This window comes from Rhinolophus sinicus, linkage group LG02, assembly GCF_036562045.2.
Source record: "Rhinolophus sinicus isolate RSC01 linkage group LG02, ASM3656204v1, whole genome shotgun sequence".
NCBI lineage: Eukaryota > Metazoa > Chordata > Mammalia > Chiroptera > Rhinolophidae > Rhinolophus > Rhinolophus sinicus.
In genome coordinates, this window is record NC_133752.1 from 145,980,676 (window position 1) to 146,000,376 (window position 19,701).

General features: G+C 33.8%; 2 protein-coding genes and 2 pseudogenes across 2 annotated transcripts; all 4 read right to left on the reverse strand.

Moving 5' to 3' along the window:
- Positions 1 to 2,498: 2,498 nt before the first annotated feature.
- LOC109439230 (olfactory receptor 6C68) lies at positions 2,499 to 3,437 on the reverse strand. The gene has a single exon (XM_019719491.2). It carries the CDS (start codon positions 3,435 to 3,437, stop codon positions 2,499 to 2,501), a length of 939 nt encoding a protein of 312 aa, XP_019575050.2.
- Positions 3,438 to 11,991: 8,554 nt separating this feature from the next.
- On the reverse strand, positions 11,992 to 13,045 carry LOC109439224 (olfactory receptor 6C2; annotated as a pseudogene).
- Positions 13,046 to 16,892: 3,847 nt separating this feature from the next.
- Positions 16,893 to 17,078, reverse strand: LOC109439238 (metallothionein-2). The gene is given in 3 exon segments (XM_019719501.2): positions 16,893 to 16,936; positions 16,939 to 16,975; positions 16,977 to 17,078. Coding segments are annotated over 3 exon segments (183 nt in total).
- A 772-nt stretch (positions 17,079 to 17,850) lies between these two features.
- LOC109439225 (olfactory receptor 6C2) lies at positions 17,851 to 18,791 on the reverse strand (annotated as a pseudogene).
- Between the last annotated feature and the right edge of the window lie 910 nt (positions 18,792 to 19,701).

Sequence of the window (19,701 nt, forward strand, 5' to 3'; positions counted from 1 at the left end):
GAGTATTCATCCCTTTGACAGTATTCACCAGTGAGGTAACGTGAGTTTGGAGTTTTCTTTGTGAAAAGATTTTTAGATATTAATTCACTTTCTATAACAGAAAGAAAGGTATGGAGATTTTCTAATTCTTTTTGTGTCAGGTTTATAATTTATGTCTTTCAAATAACTTTTCCACTTCATGTAAGTTGTTAAAGGTATTGGTTTAACATTGTTCATAATCTTCCCTTATTAATATGTTACTATCTAGAGGATTATATTGATGTTCTGTCCTATATTCTTTATATTAGTATATCTTTCTGGATTCAATCAGCAGACAGAAAACACACAGTGATTTAAACAGTGGAAGTTTAATGTAATGAATTATTAATCTATAATAAAAAAGTAACCATAAGATATAAGAACTCTAGAAGATACCCTAAGACTTAGGGAGAGCTTAACAAGGAGGGGCAGTTTTGAAGGGGGGCTGACTCTCCAAGACAGGTTCAAATCTCATTGCAGAAGGTGTGGTTGCAATCCACTGGATGGCAGAGAAGTTCATAGGTTTTCCTGGGCCTAAACTAGTCTTCAGTCCTGCACCAGGTGAAAAGAAGACCTTAGGATACTGGATAGTCAGTCAGTGGGTGAGCATGACGCTGTGCAGAGGTAGTGGGGGTGCAACTGGGGTGGGGAGAACTCTTCCACTTCAGGAAGGATGTAAATAGTAATCACCAGCTAGGCCAGATTGCTGAAGGGCTATATGTGTCTGGTGAGTGGCTGGGGTAGATGTCCTTACACCCACACGTCTGAGGGACTGCAGTTGCCAGAACTAACATGCTGGAGGAGGTCATTAAGAGGATGTGACGACCAGTTGACCCGCAAGCTGGACCTGGGCTATCAGAGGCTCCTCACTCCCTCCCTTGTCCTTGGAATGTATGCTCTGCCCACAGTTCCCATAGTAGGAGCTTTTTCAAGAACACAGACTTGAGAGAGTAAGGTGTTGCTGAGTACTGTGGACTGTGTACACTGGATTGTGTATATGACTAAACTCATTTAAGGCCCATTTGTAAACTTTTAAGATTCTGGCGGCAGGTGAGGAGATCTACTTGTTTTGCAGCCACCCAAGACTGGTGTATAAATTCCTTTGCTTATTTAACCTGCCATCTATCATTTGGAGGCCTGCCTCTTTCTTTATTCTCTCTTTGTCCTCTGCACGTTCACGCGTGCTTGTGTGTGTGTGTGTGTGTGTGTGTGTGTGTGCGCGCGCGCAAATGTGTGTTGGGGGTGCAATTTGAAAACCAACAGAGCAGGCAAAGCCCCTTCTTCCCGTAGTATTTCTCTAATGCCCTGTATTGAGCAAGCTTAGAATCTTATGACATAAGTATCTTAGTATCTTGCTCCCAGAAACTAAAGAAATGCTTAAAAGAAATCCATTTATTTATTATAACAGATTAAAGGTTAAATTTGAAGCTGAGAGGAACGATTTAACTGGCACAATGGGTAATTTGTGTTTTAATTCTTTATTTCTTGATCTCTGTAAGTAGAAGTTTACCAATTTTATTTATTATTTAATTTATTTGATCTTTTAAAAAATTAGTTTTACATTTTAATGATTTTTTTGCTTTTATTTTCATCATTTCCATCCTTCTTCACTATTAAGCAATTCAAAATATTTTCTCTTCTTTCATCATTGTCCCATGCTGAAGTGTGATCCAAGTACGTTATTTAATATCTCAATATTGGAGATTTTCCAGATTGTTTTTATTGATCTTAATAGAATTCGGTTGTTCACAGGAAACATATTTTACACTATTTGATCCTTTTAAACTTATTGAGATTTATGTTTCAGCATAAGGGCTGTCTCGGTGAATGTTCGAGGTGCCTTTGAAAAGAATGTTTAATCTTTTGTTCTTTGGTGTATTGTTCTTTACCAATCCTTAATATTGTTTTAGATAATTTCATTTACTTTATAGTGAATTAAATATCTAATTATTATACTGGAATTTATATTAAATTGTAATTTTATTGATTCATTGAAGCTTCTTATTTATTTATGGTATTAAGCCTTTCATGTTAACTGTGTCATAAAACTATTCTTTTAGTTATATTCCTTTTTTAATGATTTTGTTTACATTTTTAATTTTGCTATAGATATTTTAAAGTTTGTTTTTTAAATCTGTCAATTTTTTAATGGAGGAAAGAATTTTTGTATTGCTTAAGAATGACTTCCACACCAATATTATAAAATTATCTGGGAAAATCATCTGAAAAGAAGGAAAGTAGTGACTTAATCATGGTACATTGTGGTTTAAGGATTAAAAGTGACATTTTGTCTATCAATAAACACTATACAATACTTAGTTCTTCATTAAATTAACTGAAGGGAATATTAATTAAATGGCTATGAGGTCAACAACCTGATTACACTATAGGCTAAGGAATTAAAATATTGGTTATTAGCTTTATGGAAAACATTAAATAGATGTGCACCTTTTGAGCTGGTTTATCAACTTAGCTACATTTTACTTCCTTATGAGAAATGCAATTTTTTTGAGTGAGTCACTAAAACCTTGTTTGACTTGCTTATTCCTCAGAGTATATATAAAAGGATTTAGCATTGGTGATATGGACGAAATAAGCACTGACACACCTTTATTAATGTTTGTCTCTTCTTTTGCAGATGGTTTGATATAGATGAAGATGCAGCTGCCATAGGCGATAGAAACCACAATGATGTGGGAAGAACAGGTAGAAAAAGCTTTTTTCCTTTGTTGAACAGAAGGGAAGTTTAAAATTGTCCTGATGATATATATGTAGGAGAGAAGTACACATATAAAAGTGATGATGAAGGTCATTACAGCACAGGCTATAACCATCTGCTCAATCAACCATGTCTCTGAGCATGCGATTTTCAGCATAGGTGATGCATCACATACAAAATGATCAATGAGATTAGAATCACAGAATTCCAGACGAAAACCTAAGCTAAGTGGTGGTAGGATAATCATAAGTGCTGTCATCCAACAGCAGGTAATCATTGTTTTGCATACTTTGTTGCTCATGATCATCATATAATGCAAGGGTTTGCAGATGGCCACATAGCGATCATATGACATAGTAGCCAAAAGAAAAAATTCAGTTACCACAAATAAATCTGTAAAAAATAGTTGAATGAAACATGCATTATAGGTAATTGTTCTGTCTCCACTTGATATACTGTATAGGAATCTTGGAATACAGGCAGTTGTAAATGAGATTTCTAAGAATGAGAAATTTTGGAGGAAAAAATACATGGGAGTTTTAAGCTTGGGATCCACCATAGTTAGGGTAATGATGATCAGATTTCCAGTTACACTCAAAATGTAGGTGATAAATAGAAAAATAAAAAGTAAGACCTGCAGCTGAGGATCTTCTGTCAGTCCCAGAAGGATGAATGCTGTTATTGCTGTGTGGTTTCTCATTATTGACTTCTGGATTTTGCAAGACCTACATGTAAATGTCAGAGAGATTTGAACTGCAGAATTCAGTGACAGCCAGTGATGAACACTCTTGCACATTCAACTCACCCGACATCCATTGGTTTTACTTGATCTGAGCAATACATTTCCTATTTTATGGTGAGCTGAGCTCTCTAATCAATCTTTTATACATAACGACCAACTGAAATTATTTTAGAAATTTTAGTTATTGAATTATAGTCTAACATTTGCTTTATTAATCTCTTATAATTAATTTATAATGAATTAACCATTTTAACTTCTACTCTGGGTTCTGCATTTTCAAATTAAGTTATTTTTATTTTTCAATTCATATATTATAACCAAATGTTTTCCTTCAACTCAAGCTAAATTTAAAATGTATTCACTTTATTTTCATTGTTTTGCTTTAAAGTTTAGAGACTGTTAAAATCCTAAAATAAAGTTTCAGATCAGGACCCAAACAAAGCATTTTAGATTCCTCTGAAATTTATATTTATTTGCTTTTGGATTGCTTTTAAATTATTGGTTATTTATTAAAAGGTCAAAATATGTTTTGATTCTAAAACACCCAAATTTGTAACTTTACATGTCTCTAAACTTCACTACCTATATCTCATATCTATACCTTGAATAACAGTGTATAGTACAATCTGATAATATGGTTGCACTTTTTTATCATATTGTGAGGTAATGTTGACTATAATGAACGAACTGATGAAGAGCATAAAAACTCTACTTTCATGCTTTCATTTAGCCGCTCAGATTGAAGCACATTTATACTACATATTACGGAGAAAAAGTCAAGACAAAAGTTGTTGAATATCCTCACCTGGACACTGTATTTCCTCCTGTCTCATTTCTTTCAAGTCCACATACTTTGCTTCTATTTTTACATTTTGCATTCATTTCTCAATCGGTTACTGTCTGGCTTTCAACCTCACCAGCCTTTTTAAAGCACTCCATTATGTATTTCTCTATGTCTTAACTCATTATAGTCATACTAATAATAGGACACGCTTATGAACTTCTTGTCAAGCTCTAGTAAGTATATACTAAGTATATTACGTATATAATCCTTCTAATCCTTGGGACATCCTAAGGTGAGATGGGAATGTATATTATCTCCATTTCAAAAATGGGAAAACTGAGGCACAGAGGGATAAAGTATATGTCTATTTCCCTAGATAATAAATGGCCAAACATAGTGACATTGGAATCCAGGTTCCAATTAGTTTACTCTGATTATTGATGCACATTTACCTGAATGTTTGGTTTTATGAAGAAAGTGTTTCTATTGGTAATTAAGACAAAAAAATTACATTTTACTGTAAAATTACATTTTACTATGTAATTTTGATCAGTAGCTCCGTGAGAGTTATTTCTCTTGTATCCCCAATTATATTGGTAGATAATCACTAGTTTCTAATTTGACAGTAATGTCTTCAGGGCTCCACATTTTCTTACCGTAACTAAATGCAGAAGGGATCTTCTAAGAATAAGCCATTTTCTTGAGTTAGAATATTTCCCTCAGAAAGCCTTGAAATGTGTGCTACTAGAGCTTTGAACAATGTCTTTCTCTCTTTTGTATAATCAAGTGAACCTGTCTTCTGCTACTATAGGCCCAGTGAAATTTCCATGGTAGACAGACACCATCATAGGGCAGAGTTACTGATTGAGGCTCAGGGTACGTAAAGTCTAATGGAAATCTAATATCCTCTGAATATTATACCCTCTAATATCCTCATCAGGAAGTGACTCTAGCTCACACTGAGAACCTCTGTCTTGTTTTCCTCTTTCACAACCTCAATTTACTACCAAGTAGTTCTCTTGACATTGTGTTCAGCTTTGATCAGGTCTTAAAACTATCTCATCTTTCATAATCAACATCTTGCTTTTACCTGAATCCAGTCTTGTGTATATATCGTGTTTCCCTGAAAATAAGACCTAGCTGGACAATCAGCTCTAATTCGTCTTTTGGAGCAAAATATAAGACTCGGTTTTATTTTACTATAATATAAGAGCAGGTCTTATATAATATAATATAATATAATATAATATAATATAATATAATATAATATAATATAATATAATATAATATAATATAATGTAATATAATGTAATGTAATATAATACCCAGACTTATATTAATTTTTGCTCCAAAAGATGCATTACAGCTGATTGTCCGGCTAGGTTACTTTTGGGGTATTAAGCAGTTAAGGCCAACATAGTCATATTGGATAAATCCTACTTTAAGTATATATTTAACTTTCACATAATATTTTAATTTTGAAAAACATCAAAAATAAATAAAATCTCAGTCAATATATTAGTCTGCTATTGATATGTGTGTGTGCATTTGGATTTTATTTTATTTTTTGTGTATATGTGTGCTTGTGGGAGATTTTATTTGTGAATCTTCCCCAACCAGGCTTCATAATGATTTCTGGGGCCATCATTTTAGAAAACAACTGTATCTCATAAATGACTGTAGGATATTTTCATAGAATGCTAGCATTAGTATTCACTATATGGTTTTTTTTAAGTCTAACATTTTGCTTAAAGAGAAATAGAGCATAATGTTTCCCATCTACCTCGCCCCCTCCTGCCAGTAGACATGCCTAAATACAGTGAAAATAACTGAAGTTGCAAACATTTTCATACTTACCCTTTAAGCGGTAAGTTACTTCATGGCATCTATTGACAGTTTATTGTAGATACTCATAATGAGACACTTTGAAAAGGAATGTGCCAGTGGAGACACATGAATGCTAAGTTTTCCAGGGAACCACATTCAGCTAGAAAAGGCCCTGGAAATGCCCATGGCCCTTCTACACCATGCAAGCTTCTTCAATGAGAATGCCTCTGCCGTTTTAAACCAAGAAGATATGTTCTTCTCTTGCTAGCTAAATACAGGAATTCCTAATCTAAAGGGCTAGGCATACGATTGGCTATTGGGTGATTAGGAATAGTTGATCTTACGAACTTATTGGTTAGGACAATATATTTGGCACTAAATACTATGGCTAGTTAATTCATGTATTTCACTTATAATGAGTCAATAAAGTCGTCCCACAAAAGAGTCCTTGGAGACCCAGGTTTAAAAGTCACTAAGGAATATTAATATAAAGTTTTGGCAATCAACCTTACACATGCAGCAATGGGGAAAGTGCCCTCAAGGAAAAAAAAGAAAACACAACAATCACATTAGACACACTTTGATGGTGCCAGACAATGTAAGGCAGATGATAAAAGTTTTTCCCCCTATATTGTCTAATGCCATAAAACTGGCATAAGAACATTTTTCCCTACTTTCTTTACATTAAGTAACTCATAGATATTATGAAAAATATGTGGGTAAAAAGGAAAAAATGTCAGAGATAATCAGTGTAAATTATTTTATAAAAGTAATGTCAGAGATTTTCCCACTCATACATAAACAAATCAGTAAGCCTGCAAAAAGTGTCATAATCTTTCATTTTCATCCAACCTATCTATTATGGTCATCTTTGATTATCAACATACAGAGACTTATAGCAATTTCTAATGACTAAATTTATATAGTAATTTTAATATTGCTTTGACACTATGTACCACAAGTTTTGAAACTTAAGTTATTTACATTTTTTATAATAAAAATACTGCTCTAAAGTGTTTCTATAAATATCTGTGCACACATGACTGCTTATACACCAAACTATTTATGTAGGAGATATTCTCTGTTGTAGGAAGAAAACTTTTTATATTTGTATGGTTTTTGATATATATTTCCCAACAGATAAACTGAAAAATACATGTGGTCCCAAAATGGAAATGGAAACCATTAGAATGAATGTGATAATCTTAATAAATTGTCTTAGAAAAAGTCTCAGCATCTTTCTTTGTACTAAAGAGTTCTCTGCAACTACACAAAAGTAGAGAATCAGTACACAGTTCAACTCATAATTTTGTTTTCCTTGGTCTAAATGGGACATCTGTAGCGGGCCCTGGGAAGGATTGTCTACAGTAACCATTAGAATTGTCAGAGAATAATGTGTGAAAAAAATACCTCCACTACAGCAACAGACTATTGAGAGGATAAACGAGACCCTGAGAAAAAAGCTAGGAACGGTCACTTAGATACTTAGATACAATGCCAAATAAACATGTGCATATATCATTCAATCCTCTTTTTTTGCATACTCCAGCTACTATAACTTTTCCCCCATTTTCTATAACACAGTCTTTAATTTATTCTTTCAACATTTATTGAGAACCTATTATATATTCTGCACACTGTTCAAGGTGGTAAATATAAATAAATATAAACACACACACACACACACATATATATGGAGAGAGAGAGAGGGAGAGAGAGAGAAAGAGAGAGAGATATTTTTCCTCAGAGGACATCAGTCTTTATTCTCTTAAGGGTGATTCGCGAGGCCCATCTACATTATAGAGGGTATTTTCTTTACTCAAATTTTGCTGATTTAAATTGTAATCTTGTCTAAAAAATACCTTCATAATCTTCACAGTAATAGCTAGATAATGTTTGACCAAATATCTGGGTAGTGTGACCTAGACAAGTTAACATATAAAATTAATAATCACAGATATATTTATATTCACATAGAAAATATGAATGACATATTGTTAATATAAAATCAATTAAGTTGTATGCATAGTGTGTATATATGTATACACACATACACACATATATATACTCATGCTAGAAATGTATATCAAAAGCTATTAGTTGTGTCTCTTTATATTGTGATGATTTTGACCTTTAAAATATACTATTATTTTGATGATAATAATATGGATTGACATTATATCATTTTATCATTTCATGAATCCAATAAGGTCGATTTGGTTAAAGGTACCACTGGGTGCCTTCTCTACCAACAGCACAGACCAACAGTGAACTTCATATGCCACCATTCCCTGTGGTTACCAGCCAGCCATCTCATGGGTTTATCATTATATTGGATCACTTCTATGATGTAAGGTGAAAAACCTTTGTTTTCCTCTTTAGAATAGAGAATTATTCTGGATATAGTTTTTCCTTCTTTCCTACAATGCTTTTTCCAAAACTATCATCTGTGAATTTAGTGAATACCTTATTCAGAATCATGATATTGCATACAAGATTCCTAATAAGGAAACTCGTTTTAAAGCAAATGAAGTGCAGTAATTGGTTCATGCTCATGGAAGTATTCCTTTATCACGCTGAAGAAACTGGCCTGAAAGAACAATGGGATGGCCTTTTGTAATTGTAGTTAGAGTGACAGCTGGTGGGCAACACTTTGCAGGGCTGCAATATCATCCTCTGGATGCAGTAAATGCTCTGAATCAGGAATCAATATATTTTATATGGTATTTTCCCCAAAGCCAGGTTACTAAACTCTGAGAATCAAGTTATGGATATTGTATTGTGTCTGTTAAGTATTGGTCGGCTAGTGAAATTTTGGCTTCTCATCTGCGTAACTTCAGTCTTTTCTGGTTTATAAGTCTTAGTTCTTAAGGGAGGACTGCTTCCATTAGGCCGCACAACAATAGTTCCATTAAACTAGAAGATGAGACTATTACCTGTCCATTTCTACTCATCGTGCTATTGATCAACAGGTATGGAAGTGGGTTATTGTACTGGCTGGGGTAAATAATTCTGATTACCAAGAGGAAATTATGTGGCAGGGAAGACTAAAACTAGAATTCAGAATATCACCTAGGACACCTCTTCAGAGTCTCATATCCCATGATAGATGATAATTATAACACAATAGACCCAACACAATATTATATACTCATCAGGAAGGAAGATTTAGGTCACTCCAACTGGAAAGATTCGATGATCAGGTGACATGCTAGATAAGGGCAAAGGGATACTGAATGGGAGCAGATCTAGTCCCTTAGCAACTTTGAAATTTATGCTATAGTATTGTTGACTATAATCACTATGCTGTGCATTAGGTCTCCAGAATGTATTTATCTACTAGTTGCAAGTTTGTTCTCATCACACAAAATGAAACGATAACTATGTGTGGCATGTTAAAGGTGTTAGTTAAATGCTTCAGTGATAATCATATTGCAATATATAAATCTACAAACCAACCTGTTGTATAACTTTGCTTATAAACTTACACAGTGTTGTATGTCAACTATATCTCAATAAAAATAAATGTAAAACCAAACAACAAAAAGAAAGGAGAACAGAAGAAAGTTTTAAATATTAGCTATAGCCACACGATTAGTTGCAGAAATCAAGTAGGTGATATTTTTTTATCCTTAACACATACACACATTTCTTTTTTTATTGAGCAGTAATTATTCTTTTATTTATAAATAAATACAAATGTGCTAAGACAATAAAATATAACATCAGGGTGGGAGAAAAAAAATACATCCTGCCCCTAATATGCATAGCCTCTCCCATTATCAACATTGCCCACAGCACACATTTCTTTCTATTTTTTTTCCAGTTTTCCATTCCCTTATAATCTAAAATATGGTGTTAATATTGAATAACAATTAACTTCCTGTATCAGTAGCTAAGTTACAGACTATCACAGGGGAGTGTGTCTCAGTTAGAACAGGAATGCCTATCATCAAAACACCAAAAGGATAAAGTGGGACTTGTGTCTTCTCTTCTGAGGAGGTTACGATGCACAAGAAACAGTCCCATTATGGTAGGTGGAAGCATGATTTTGCTTTTCCTTTATTTGGAAATTAGTATGAAACCCAGCATGTGTGTATGGATATAAAGCTGACAAGGAGTGCACTGTGCTGGATCATTCTATTGTCATCTGATGTCAGGTTAGAGTTTTAAAAAAATGAGTCGTATAAGATTTGGAAGCTGGAAGATAAGCTGTGGTCATTGCTTTTGGAAACTCACGGTGGCTAGTTATTAATAACATGTCAGAGATTCACAGATACGTCTTCAGTTTCCAGATTATTTTCTCTTTAATCTGTTTTTTTTCTGACTCTTTAATCTGCTTTTATCTAACTCTTACATATATATATGTATATATTTCATTTCATTATATTATTTATTCAATATATATTTCATTTTATTATTTATTTTGAGTACTTTACAACTCATTTGGTTGTCTATATCTTTTCTTCATCAAATCAAATTGTCTTTCATTTTCTTGGAAAGAAAGGCGTGTAGGGAATTCAGAGTGCAATATAAGAGAAGACAGAAGCATTGAAATCATAGCTCAATCACTTAGAAACTGTGTGATCTTGAACATTTTTTAAATTGTGCTAACAACGGTATAAAACTACTGAAGTTGCTGTAGGTAAGATAATGTGGAGAAAAAGAACGTTCAGTAGATGATTATTTAGTTTGTATTTACTACATTATCTGGCATACTAAAGACCTATTATGTGTTCACTAATTTTTATTTTTTATATTCTTTATTTCTATTTTTTTGTGATAACATCAAGTAGGTATAATCTAAATAATCTAACCTACTGAATTCTTTATGGTAAATTCTTTACTGTTTCCAAAATAAAATTTTCAAAATATTCCTTTGTGCCAGTATTGAACAACTCTTATCTTTCCAAATTAGATATTCATTCATAATTTATTCATTCATCTATTCAGTTAGAGTTTTTAAAAGTTAAATTAATTGGTGTGACAATGGTTAGTAAAATTACATAGGTTTCAAGCATACAATTCTATAATACACCATCTATATATTGCATTGTGTGCTCACCACCCAGAGTCAGTTCTCCTGTCACCATATATTTGACCCCCTTTACCCTTTTCTACCATCTCCCCTCCCCGCTTACCCTGCAGTAACCACTAAACTGTTGTCTGTGTCTATGATTTTTTGTTTCTTTATTTGTTTGTTTTGTTCCTTTGTTGCTTTCATTTTTATATCACACTATGAGTGAAATCATATGGTTCTTGACTTTTTCTGTCTGACTTATTTTGCTTAGCTTAATAATCTCAAGATCCATCCATATTGTCACAAATGGCAATTTACTGGGATTTGTAAATTTCTCAATTATAAATATTTGTTTCCAAACTTTCTTAATAGAAACTTTGTTTTAACTTTGCTTATAAAACTTTATTTCTCCACTGGTTACAGCAAAGCTTAAATTATTATATATTGGCTGGTGTTTTGGTTTTCCTTATATTAAAGTTTATCTTATTACTGTCTGAAAGTAAGGGTGAAGATTCTTATTAAATTTCCAATTATTCTTTAAGTATTTAAAAAGTTTTAAAAGGAGTCCATACATAATACAGTCCCAACAATTTCCTGAATGTCACTGATACTATTCACGTCATCCTATTTAGTTTCTTTTTAGGTTGTGTAAAATGAGTGAGTGATAGGTGAAGGAAGATTTTTATATTCTAAAAAGCTATTTTGATTTTCTATTAATGAGAGACCTTGTCCTGGTTAAAGTTAAGTTGAAAGGAGGGAAAGGTTGCAGCTTGTGCATAGTGGGTACCCAAAGCAAGATTCAAAGGGCTGTGAGAAGGTTAACCTGACTGGGCTTTTAAATTAATAAGAATAAAAATGTGTTTAGGCTTTTAAAGATAATTTTAAGTTATTATTTTTTCTTCTCTGTGATTAATCAAATATACTGCAAGCTTAGTGCGGACAAGAAATGAAATCTTTTTGAATATGTCATTGAAAGCATGTTTCACTTGCTTGTTCCTCAAGGTATAAATGAAGGGGTTCAGTAAAGGGGCAACAGATGTAGTGAGCAAAGATACCCCTTTATTGATGTCCACCTCTTCTTTGGCTGAAGGTTTAATATAGATGAAAATACAGCTGCCATAAGTGATGGAAACAACAATCATATGAGAAGAACAAGTGGAATAAGCTTTCTTTCTTTCCTGAGTAGAGGGGAATCTTAGAATTGTCCTAATGATATATAGGTATGAAAGAATCACACCTCTTAGTGTGATAAAGAATGTTAACACTGCACAAATAATAACAGTCTGTTTTATGAACCACGTATCTGAGCATGAAATCTTAAAAAGGGGAGATGCATCACAGCCAAAATGATCAACGGTACTGGAGTCACAGAATTCCAGCTGGAGGCCCAGGCCAAGTGGCGTGATGATGATCATTAACCCAGAGATCCAGCAGCACAGGACCAGGATGGTACAGACCCTGTTGTTCATGATGGTCGTGTAATGAAGGGGCTTACAGATGGCCACATAGCGGTCATAGGACATGGCTGCCAGAAGAAAAAATTCTGTGGCCCCAAAGAGTCCAGATAAGAAATTTGACTGGTACAAGCATTGTAAGTAATGGTGTTGTCTCCAGTTGATAAGCTGTACAGGAATCTGGGAATATAGACCGTTGCGAATGAGATTTCTAAGAAGGAGAAATTTTGAAGAAAAAAATACATAGGCGTTGTAAGATGAGAATCCATGAGTGTAAGAATGAGAATGGTCAGGTTTGCCGTTATGTTCAGAATGTATGTCAAAAAACCAGAGCTTGAAGCTCTGGATCCTCTGTAAGTCTCAACAAGATAAATGTTGTTATTGTCGTGTGATTTTTTGTTATTACCTTTGGTGTTTTATGCAGTCTGCCTGTAGTTGGGGGAAAAGAATCTTTGCTCTTCTCAGTGATCAAAAGGAACATAACATCTCAGAAAGAACAAATGCCAAATTATTTCGAATTATTCCCTTCTGCTTTTCATTATGGATTTCATGACTTTTATAAAACTTAGTTACAAAGATCTCCCCTGAAAAGGGCTTTGAGCTCCATGTACTTCTCTTCCTGCAGAAATCCCAATCATCTCTTTTAAAATATGTGTTCTCCATTCTGTACTAACATTCTTTAAAAATCAAGAAAAATTATTTGCATTTAAAAAATCCGAACCTAAATCCTGCCATTTATTCTGATTCTCATTTTTTTTTCTAGAAACACCTTATCTTCATACTTTTTTCACTAGGGTTTCACACACACACCCACACAATTTTGTTGTTCAATCAGTTTTCTACGATAATTTGAGGACTGTTAAATACAAGATATCAACTACTTTTCTCTTGTATCATTCATCTCAGCTCAGGATACAACTGACTTAACTGGTTGTATATTCAAGATCACACTTAAATACAATTTTTAAAGATTAAGTATGTTATCCTGTTTTACTCCTCTTTAATTTCCATGCTGTTTATAGATATTTTCTCTACACAATTACCCGTTGTTGATTGCCGGAACATCTTAAATCTCTCTTCTTTATTCACTAATAAATTAATACCATCCTTGCCCAAGTAATAATGTCAGCCTTAATGCCAAAGTCAAAGGATATAATTCTGATCTTACTTTATTCCTTTGTTGTATTTTTCAAGGTGAATGTCTTTTCAAGTTCTTAGATAGTTTATTGATTTTTTTTTGGATAACATGTTTTGCTTGTCCTCATTTTGGGTACTTCTCTTAAAATTCTTTATAGATTTCTTTTATCTGCGCATCTTAAATATAGGTAATACTGAATATTTCACTCTATATTGTCTTCCAACTCTACACTCTCCTGTACTTCTCATTGACTTTTCAATTGCCAAGAGCTATCTGTGCCCTAAAATCTAGTACATTGATCTCTTCTGAATTTCAGTTCCATATATTTCAGACAAGTAACAACAGGGATTTTTATTTGACTATTTAATAGGCACTTCAAACATAATAAGATAATTGAACCTGTTTTCTCTTCCTCTTGAAGTAAGAACTGTCTTCCTCATACCTTGTCCCATTCCTTCTTTGCTCACTAAATCCTGGAAAGCCTGTCACTCCTTCTGTATTCCACATTTCAGTGAATGACACTAACTTCTATCAACTATTAAACCAGAAAACCTGGATTTCATTCAGAACCCTTTCATTTTTCACTTTAGTTTTTAATCAGTTACCATTAACTTTTGATTCTATCTCAATGAAAGTTTATGAATCAGTGCTACATAGTAAATCTCTCACCTTGATTCAAATCCATCCCAAATTTATATCCCTATCTTGTTCAAAAGCATTACAATCCATTTTCTACATTGCAACTAGAATAACTTTTGATAAAGCACCTCAGTTTGTCCTGGACTAGGTCAAGTAGGTTATCATATGCCATATGCCTGCATACTGCTGCTACATCACAGCACTAGGCTTATTGCTTATTTATGGAATTGTGTCCCAGATATGAGATTATTGAGCTCAAGGTTTTTCTTATTTATTATATATTATGAAGAGATAAAGTTAACTTTATCCTCTTAACCAGATTAAGAGAGTCTTGAGGGTGGAACAAAATGTTTATATAAGAATATAAGAATCTAGAGTTGTGCCTGTTCTGAAACACTACAATCAAATTATAACTTTATGCTTTATATTATTTAAAAATACTGTCTTTTCTTTTAAGCTGAAAAGTAAAACAGCATAAAAAATGGCTGAGAGTAGTATCTCTTAATTGTGAGAATAGTATAGAGAAGGCCATCCTTGGGGTTAATACCAAAGCCTATTATATTCTCAAAAAAGGGTATGTGTTCAATATCAGTTTGAATTACATTGTTCTGAGCGATAGTCTGATTCTATTCTCTCTAGACAACATATTGCTCCTTGAATTTATCTCTTGCTATATTCTTGGTAAATCTCAAGTAAATGCTTTACGTTGTTTAAATAGTACTCATTGTTTGTGGAGCATCCAAAATAAAGTTCTGGTTTGTACAGGATTACTTCCAGAACACAGCCCCATCATAGGTTTACAATTATGGACATACCCTGAGCAAAATCTTGCCTCTGGAAAATATTTCATTGGTGTATCAATTTAATGGTGGCAAGGATACTTTTTTTCATGGAGGTAGTCATGGTAAAGACATTTTTTCGTGCTGCTGGAAGAGTGTTATCAGTTAGAAAGCTTACATTATTTTCATTAGTGGAAAAAGTAAAATTATTTTCTTTCATAGAATTTCTCTAAATTTGACATTCTGACTTTATTTTTTCAATTCTCATCCCAGATTTTCTACTTAGTATCTCTATGGGCTATGATGATAAACCTTTTAGATTTTAGAAGAAAGTAAGCATCATTACTTGCATATTATCCACATTCCAGAGAAAGTAAATTGATATGAATGTCAAAATACTTACTTTTATAATAATCATTCAGTCTTGAGTTGTAGTTAACCACAAAATTCTGTAGAGGGACAAAACATTAAACAAGAATATTCTAATAGTAACATGGATGTCTATGTTTTTCCTGAACTATACACGCACTCATAGATAGTTCTGGGAATAAAGGCACAGAGATATCTTGATTGTCATATCCTGCAAGTCATATTATTTTTCATTTTAGAATCCGCCCTACTTGAAAAATTAGAATATAGGATTTGGATAGCTAAGTGGAAGGAAAGAATAGTGAACATTTGGGGAAAGCCAGAAAAATTTGGTTCTTGAAGAATTGATAATCTGACCCAACACTCTTAAAGGAGATTAATTTTATTTTAGTATGTTTCATATTAAGAAGACTAAAGGGGTTTTTATCTACTTAATCTGCAATAGGTGTACTGGGATCAACTAAACAAATTAAAACAACAGCAAAAAATAAAATCAAATGAAACTGTCTTTAGTGACCCTGGTTCAAAGTTATTAATTTAGCATATAATTAAAACAAAGCCATTGGAACAGTGTCAGAAAGGACTGAAAGATACAGCAACTACACACATAAGTGTAAACATGGCATAACCAGTCATCTAAATTTATTTACAAAAAATTGCTTCATTTTAATTTAATGTAATAGATTGCTAACTGGGAAAAATAATATTTCAGATATTAATCAGTCATTTATTCTTCATTTACATTAGACTATACATGAGTTTTACAAATTGGAGTGTTGTTGTGTACTTACCATTTTATACATATTTTGAAAGTAAAAAATGAACAAGACAAATAAACAAAACAAGAACTCAGACACAGACAACAGTATGGTGGTTACCAGAAGGAAAGGGGGTAGAAGGAGAAGTAGAAAAAGAAAAGGGGATCAAATATATGGTGACAGAAGGAGATTTGACTTTGGGTGGTGAACACACAATGAAATATGTTAAAATGTCCATGTTGCCTAAAGTGACCTATAGGTTCACATACTGTATGATATTATTTATATATGGAATCTAGAATAGTCAAACTCATAGAAGCAGGGAGTAGAAGGGTGGTTACCAGGGACAGGGAGGAGGAGAAAACGAGGAGTTGCTAATCATTGGGGTTAAAGCTTCAGTTATACAAGATGAGTACGTTGTGAGATCTGCTGCACAACATTGTGTCTCTAGTTAACAACTTTGTATTGTGCACTTCAGTATCTGTAAATGGGATAGACTTCATGTTAAGTGCTCTTACAAAAATAAAATAAAAATGAAAAATAGAAAAATAATTAAGCTAGAGTATACAAATGAGACACATCAGTAGAACACGTGGTATGAACACGCTGCTCTATTTCCATCTGGGAGCAGGCTCTCCCCTGACGTCATGCACAGCAGCTGCGCTTGTCCAATGCTGCTTTGCAGACCAGCCCTGGGCGCACCCGGTGCAGCCCACAGGGCAGCAGGAAGCAGCAGCTCTTCTTGAAGGAGGTGCATTTGCAGTCTTTGCATTTGCAGGAGCCGGTGCAGGTGCAGGAGCCATCAGTGGGGCAGAAGCAGTGGGGGTCCATTTCCAGCAGAGGTGAGGCAGGAGGTCCAAAGCAAGGGGTGAAGAGGAACCTGTGCTGGTAGGACGTGTGGTCTAACACTTGCTTTTTATCATCTATTACACTTTTATGAAACTCTATGGTGCATTTGATTTACCATATGGGCATGCCAGTGTAATTCATTATTACTTTATATGATTTTTGAAAAAAACAAAGGTCTCTCTTATGTTAGAGTGAAGCCAATCAATCTTACTGTGTCTTTCATAAATTTTGTATGTTTCTACAGTGCTAATGTTTCCAGTTTCCTAACCCTTTGCATTTACTTCTTTGGTGTTATACAAAATTTAATTGGAGCTGGAATTGATTTTGTTATAAATTTCATCTTTGTATTTTATTGTTGATAATGAAGTATTCCTTTGGTTTTCATTCCTTCTGTAATTTTTTTCAGTGTTTTATCCTTTTGATATCATTATTAGTTAACAAATTCTGTCACTTTACCCAGAAGTCCCTATTTAAATATTTAATCATGTGAAATAATTATTTTTGGGGGCTGTATTGTAAAAAGGTTAGGTAAGAGTTGAGTTTAGGATTGACTTTTCTAGAAAAAAAATTGTTACTTTAATGAGGAAAGGCACATGTTTATTTTTTTCATACAATACAAGAGGAAGTAATGATATGAAGATAGATTTTTGTAGTGAACATTTTAAATTTTCGAAAGAAGGCTAAACTGGCAAAAGTTTTGGATGTAGCAAAATTGACTAGAATATTCAGAAGAGAACATTATTTCTGAGCTTCTTCATCCTCTTATTTTGATAGAAATATTAATTCTTTTGATTGAATCCTTGAAAACTTGCTTCACTTGCCTGTTTCTCAGGGTACAAATAAAAGGATTCCGTGGTGGCCAGAGAAATAGTGAGCACTGACACTCCCTTATTAATAGGCACGCCTTCCTTTGCTGAAGCTTGATATAGATGAAGATGCAACTGCCATCGGTAATAAAAAACCACAGTTGTGCGGGAAAAGCAGGTGGAAAAGGCGTTTTTCCTCTGTTGAGCAGAAGGAAATCAAGATAGCCTCGGTGATGTAAGTATAAGACAGCACCACACAAATGCGCATGATAATCAATGTTAACACAGCACAGGTAATGATCATTTTCTGTCTGGACTGTGTATCTGAACATGAAATCTTCAGGGGAGGAGATGCAGCACAGCCAAAACGATCAATCACATTGGAGTCATAGAATTCTACCTGAAAGCCCACATAAAGTAGAGGGAGGAGGATGAACAAACCTGCCAGTCAACAGCCAAGGACAAGGAGAGTATAGACCGCTTGGTTCACGTTGGTCACATAATGCAAGGGGTTTACGTATGACCACATAGTGATCATACAACATGGCGGCAAGGAGAAAAAAATCCTGTTGCTCCAAAAAGTATGACAAAAAATATTTGAGTAGCACAAGCATTGTTAAGTAATGGTATTATCACCAGTTGGCCGACTATAAAGGAATCTGGGAGCAAACACTTGTGAGTGTGACTTTGAAGAATGAGACATTTCTGAGAAAAAAAATAGATGGGAGTTTTAAGGTGAGAATGAACAAATAAGAGTGTGTTTATAGTCATGTTTCCTTTATACTCAATATGAAGGTGACAGGTAGAAAACTAAAAAGAAGAGACTTCATCTGTGGATTATGGGTTAATCCTAATGTGATCATGTGGTTACTACTGTATGGTTTCTCATTACTAACTTCTGACTTGTCTCCAGTCTGCAAGGACAATTTGAGAAATCGAATCTGATAAGAGGAGTCTCTCAATTATCACATGAGAACAAGAGGTGAGCCATAAAGGCAAGCCAGATCACATGTGATTTTTTCCTTTTTTGACCTACGAGTAATCATTTCCAGTATAATTTTGACTCTCTGCTTCTATTAGCAAAAGAGATTTGCTTAATTCTTGTTATTGAATTACAAATTAAGGACAGAATTCTCTTTTAATTCTTTGTTTTGTTTTGTTTTTCCTTTGTAGGAAGAGTGAGCGAGATCAAATGAATTCTTCAAGAAAACTTCTTTCTTTTTTTTCAACTTTCATTATTTTACTCAATCTTAGATGATGTGATTGATTATCTGATTGATACAGTTGGGAAAACAACAAAATAATATTAGGTTGGTGCAAAAGTATTCAGTTTAAAAGGTGAAAAATACTTGCAAAAACCGCAATTTCTTTTGCACCAACCTAGTATTTTTGGTTTGGCTCCCACTTTTACCTGATGGAGCGGGTATTCTTCAGCACTCTTCTTAACATCTCTAGGACACTTTTCAGACTTGGGGACACTGCCATAACCTAGTTCTGAGATTAATATTAGGAACTTAAACCTGATAGCAAACTTGAGTGTCATTCTTAAACTCTCAACTTTTTTTTATCTTTGAAATGCAAGTAATGAAATGTAGTGCTGTTTTCCAAAATGTAGATCTTCAATTTATCCAGAACTTGGCTTCTCTAATCATTATTAGAACTGGAAAATTTTTTCTTTGTTTTTGTTTGCTTGTTTAAAGAGCTACTACAGAAGTTTCTCCAGTGAAATGTCACCTTTTGGCTTTGGGCCCTTTCTTTTGGAACGCTAAACTTTTCTAAAAGTGCTGATACTTCATCAC

Bases quoted from the DNA above. Each gene is read 5' to 3' on its own strand.
- LOC109439230 (XM_019719491.2), bottom strand. From the start codon at position 3,437: ATGAGAAACCACACAGCAATAACAGCATTCATCCTTCTGGGACTGACA.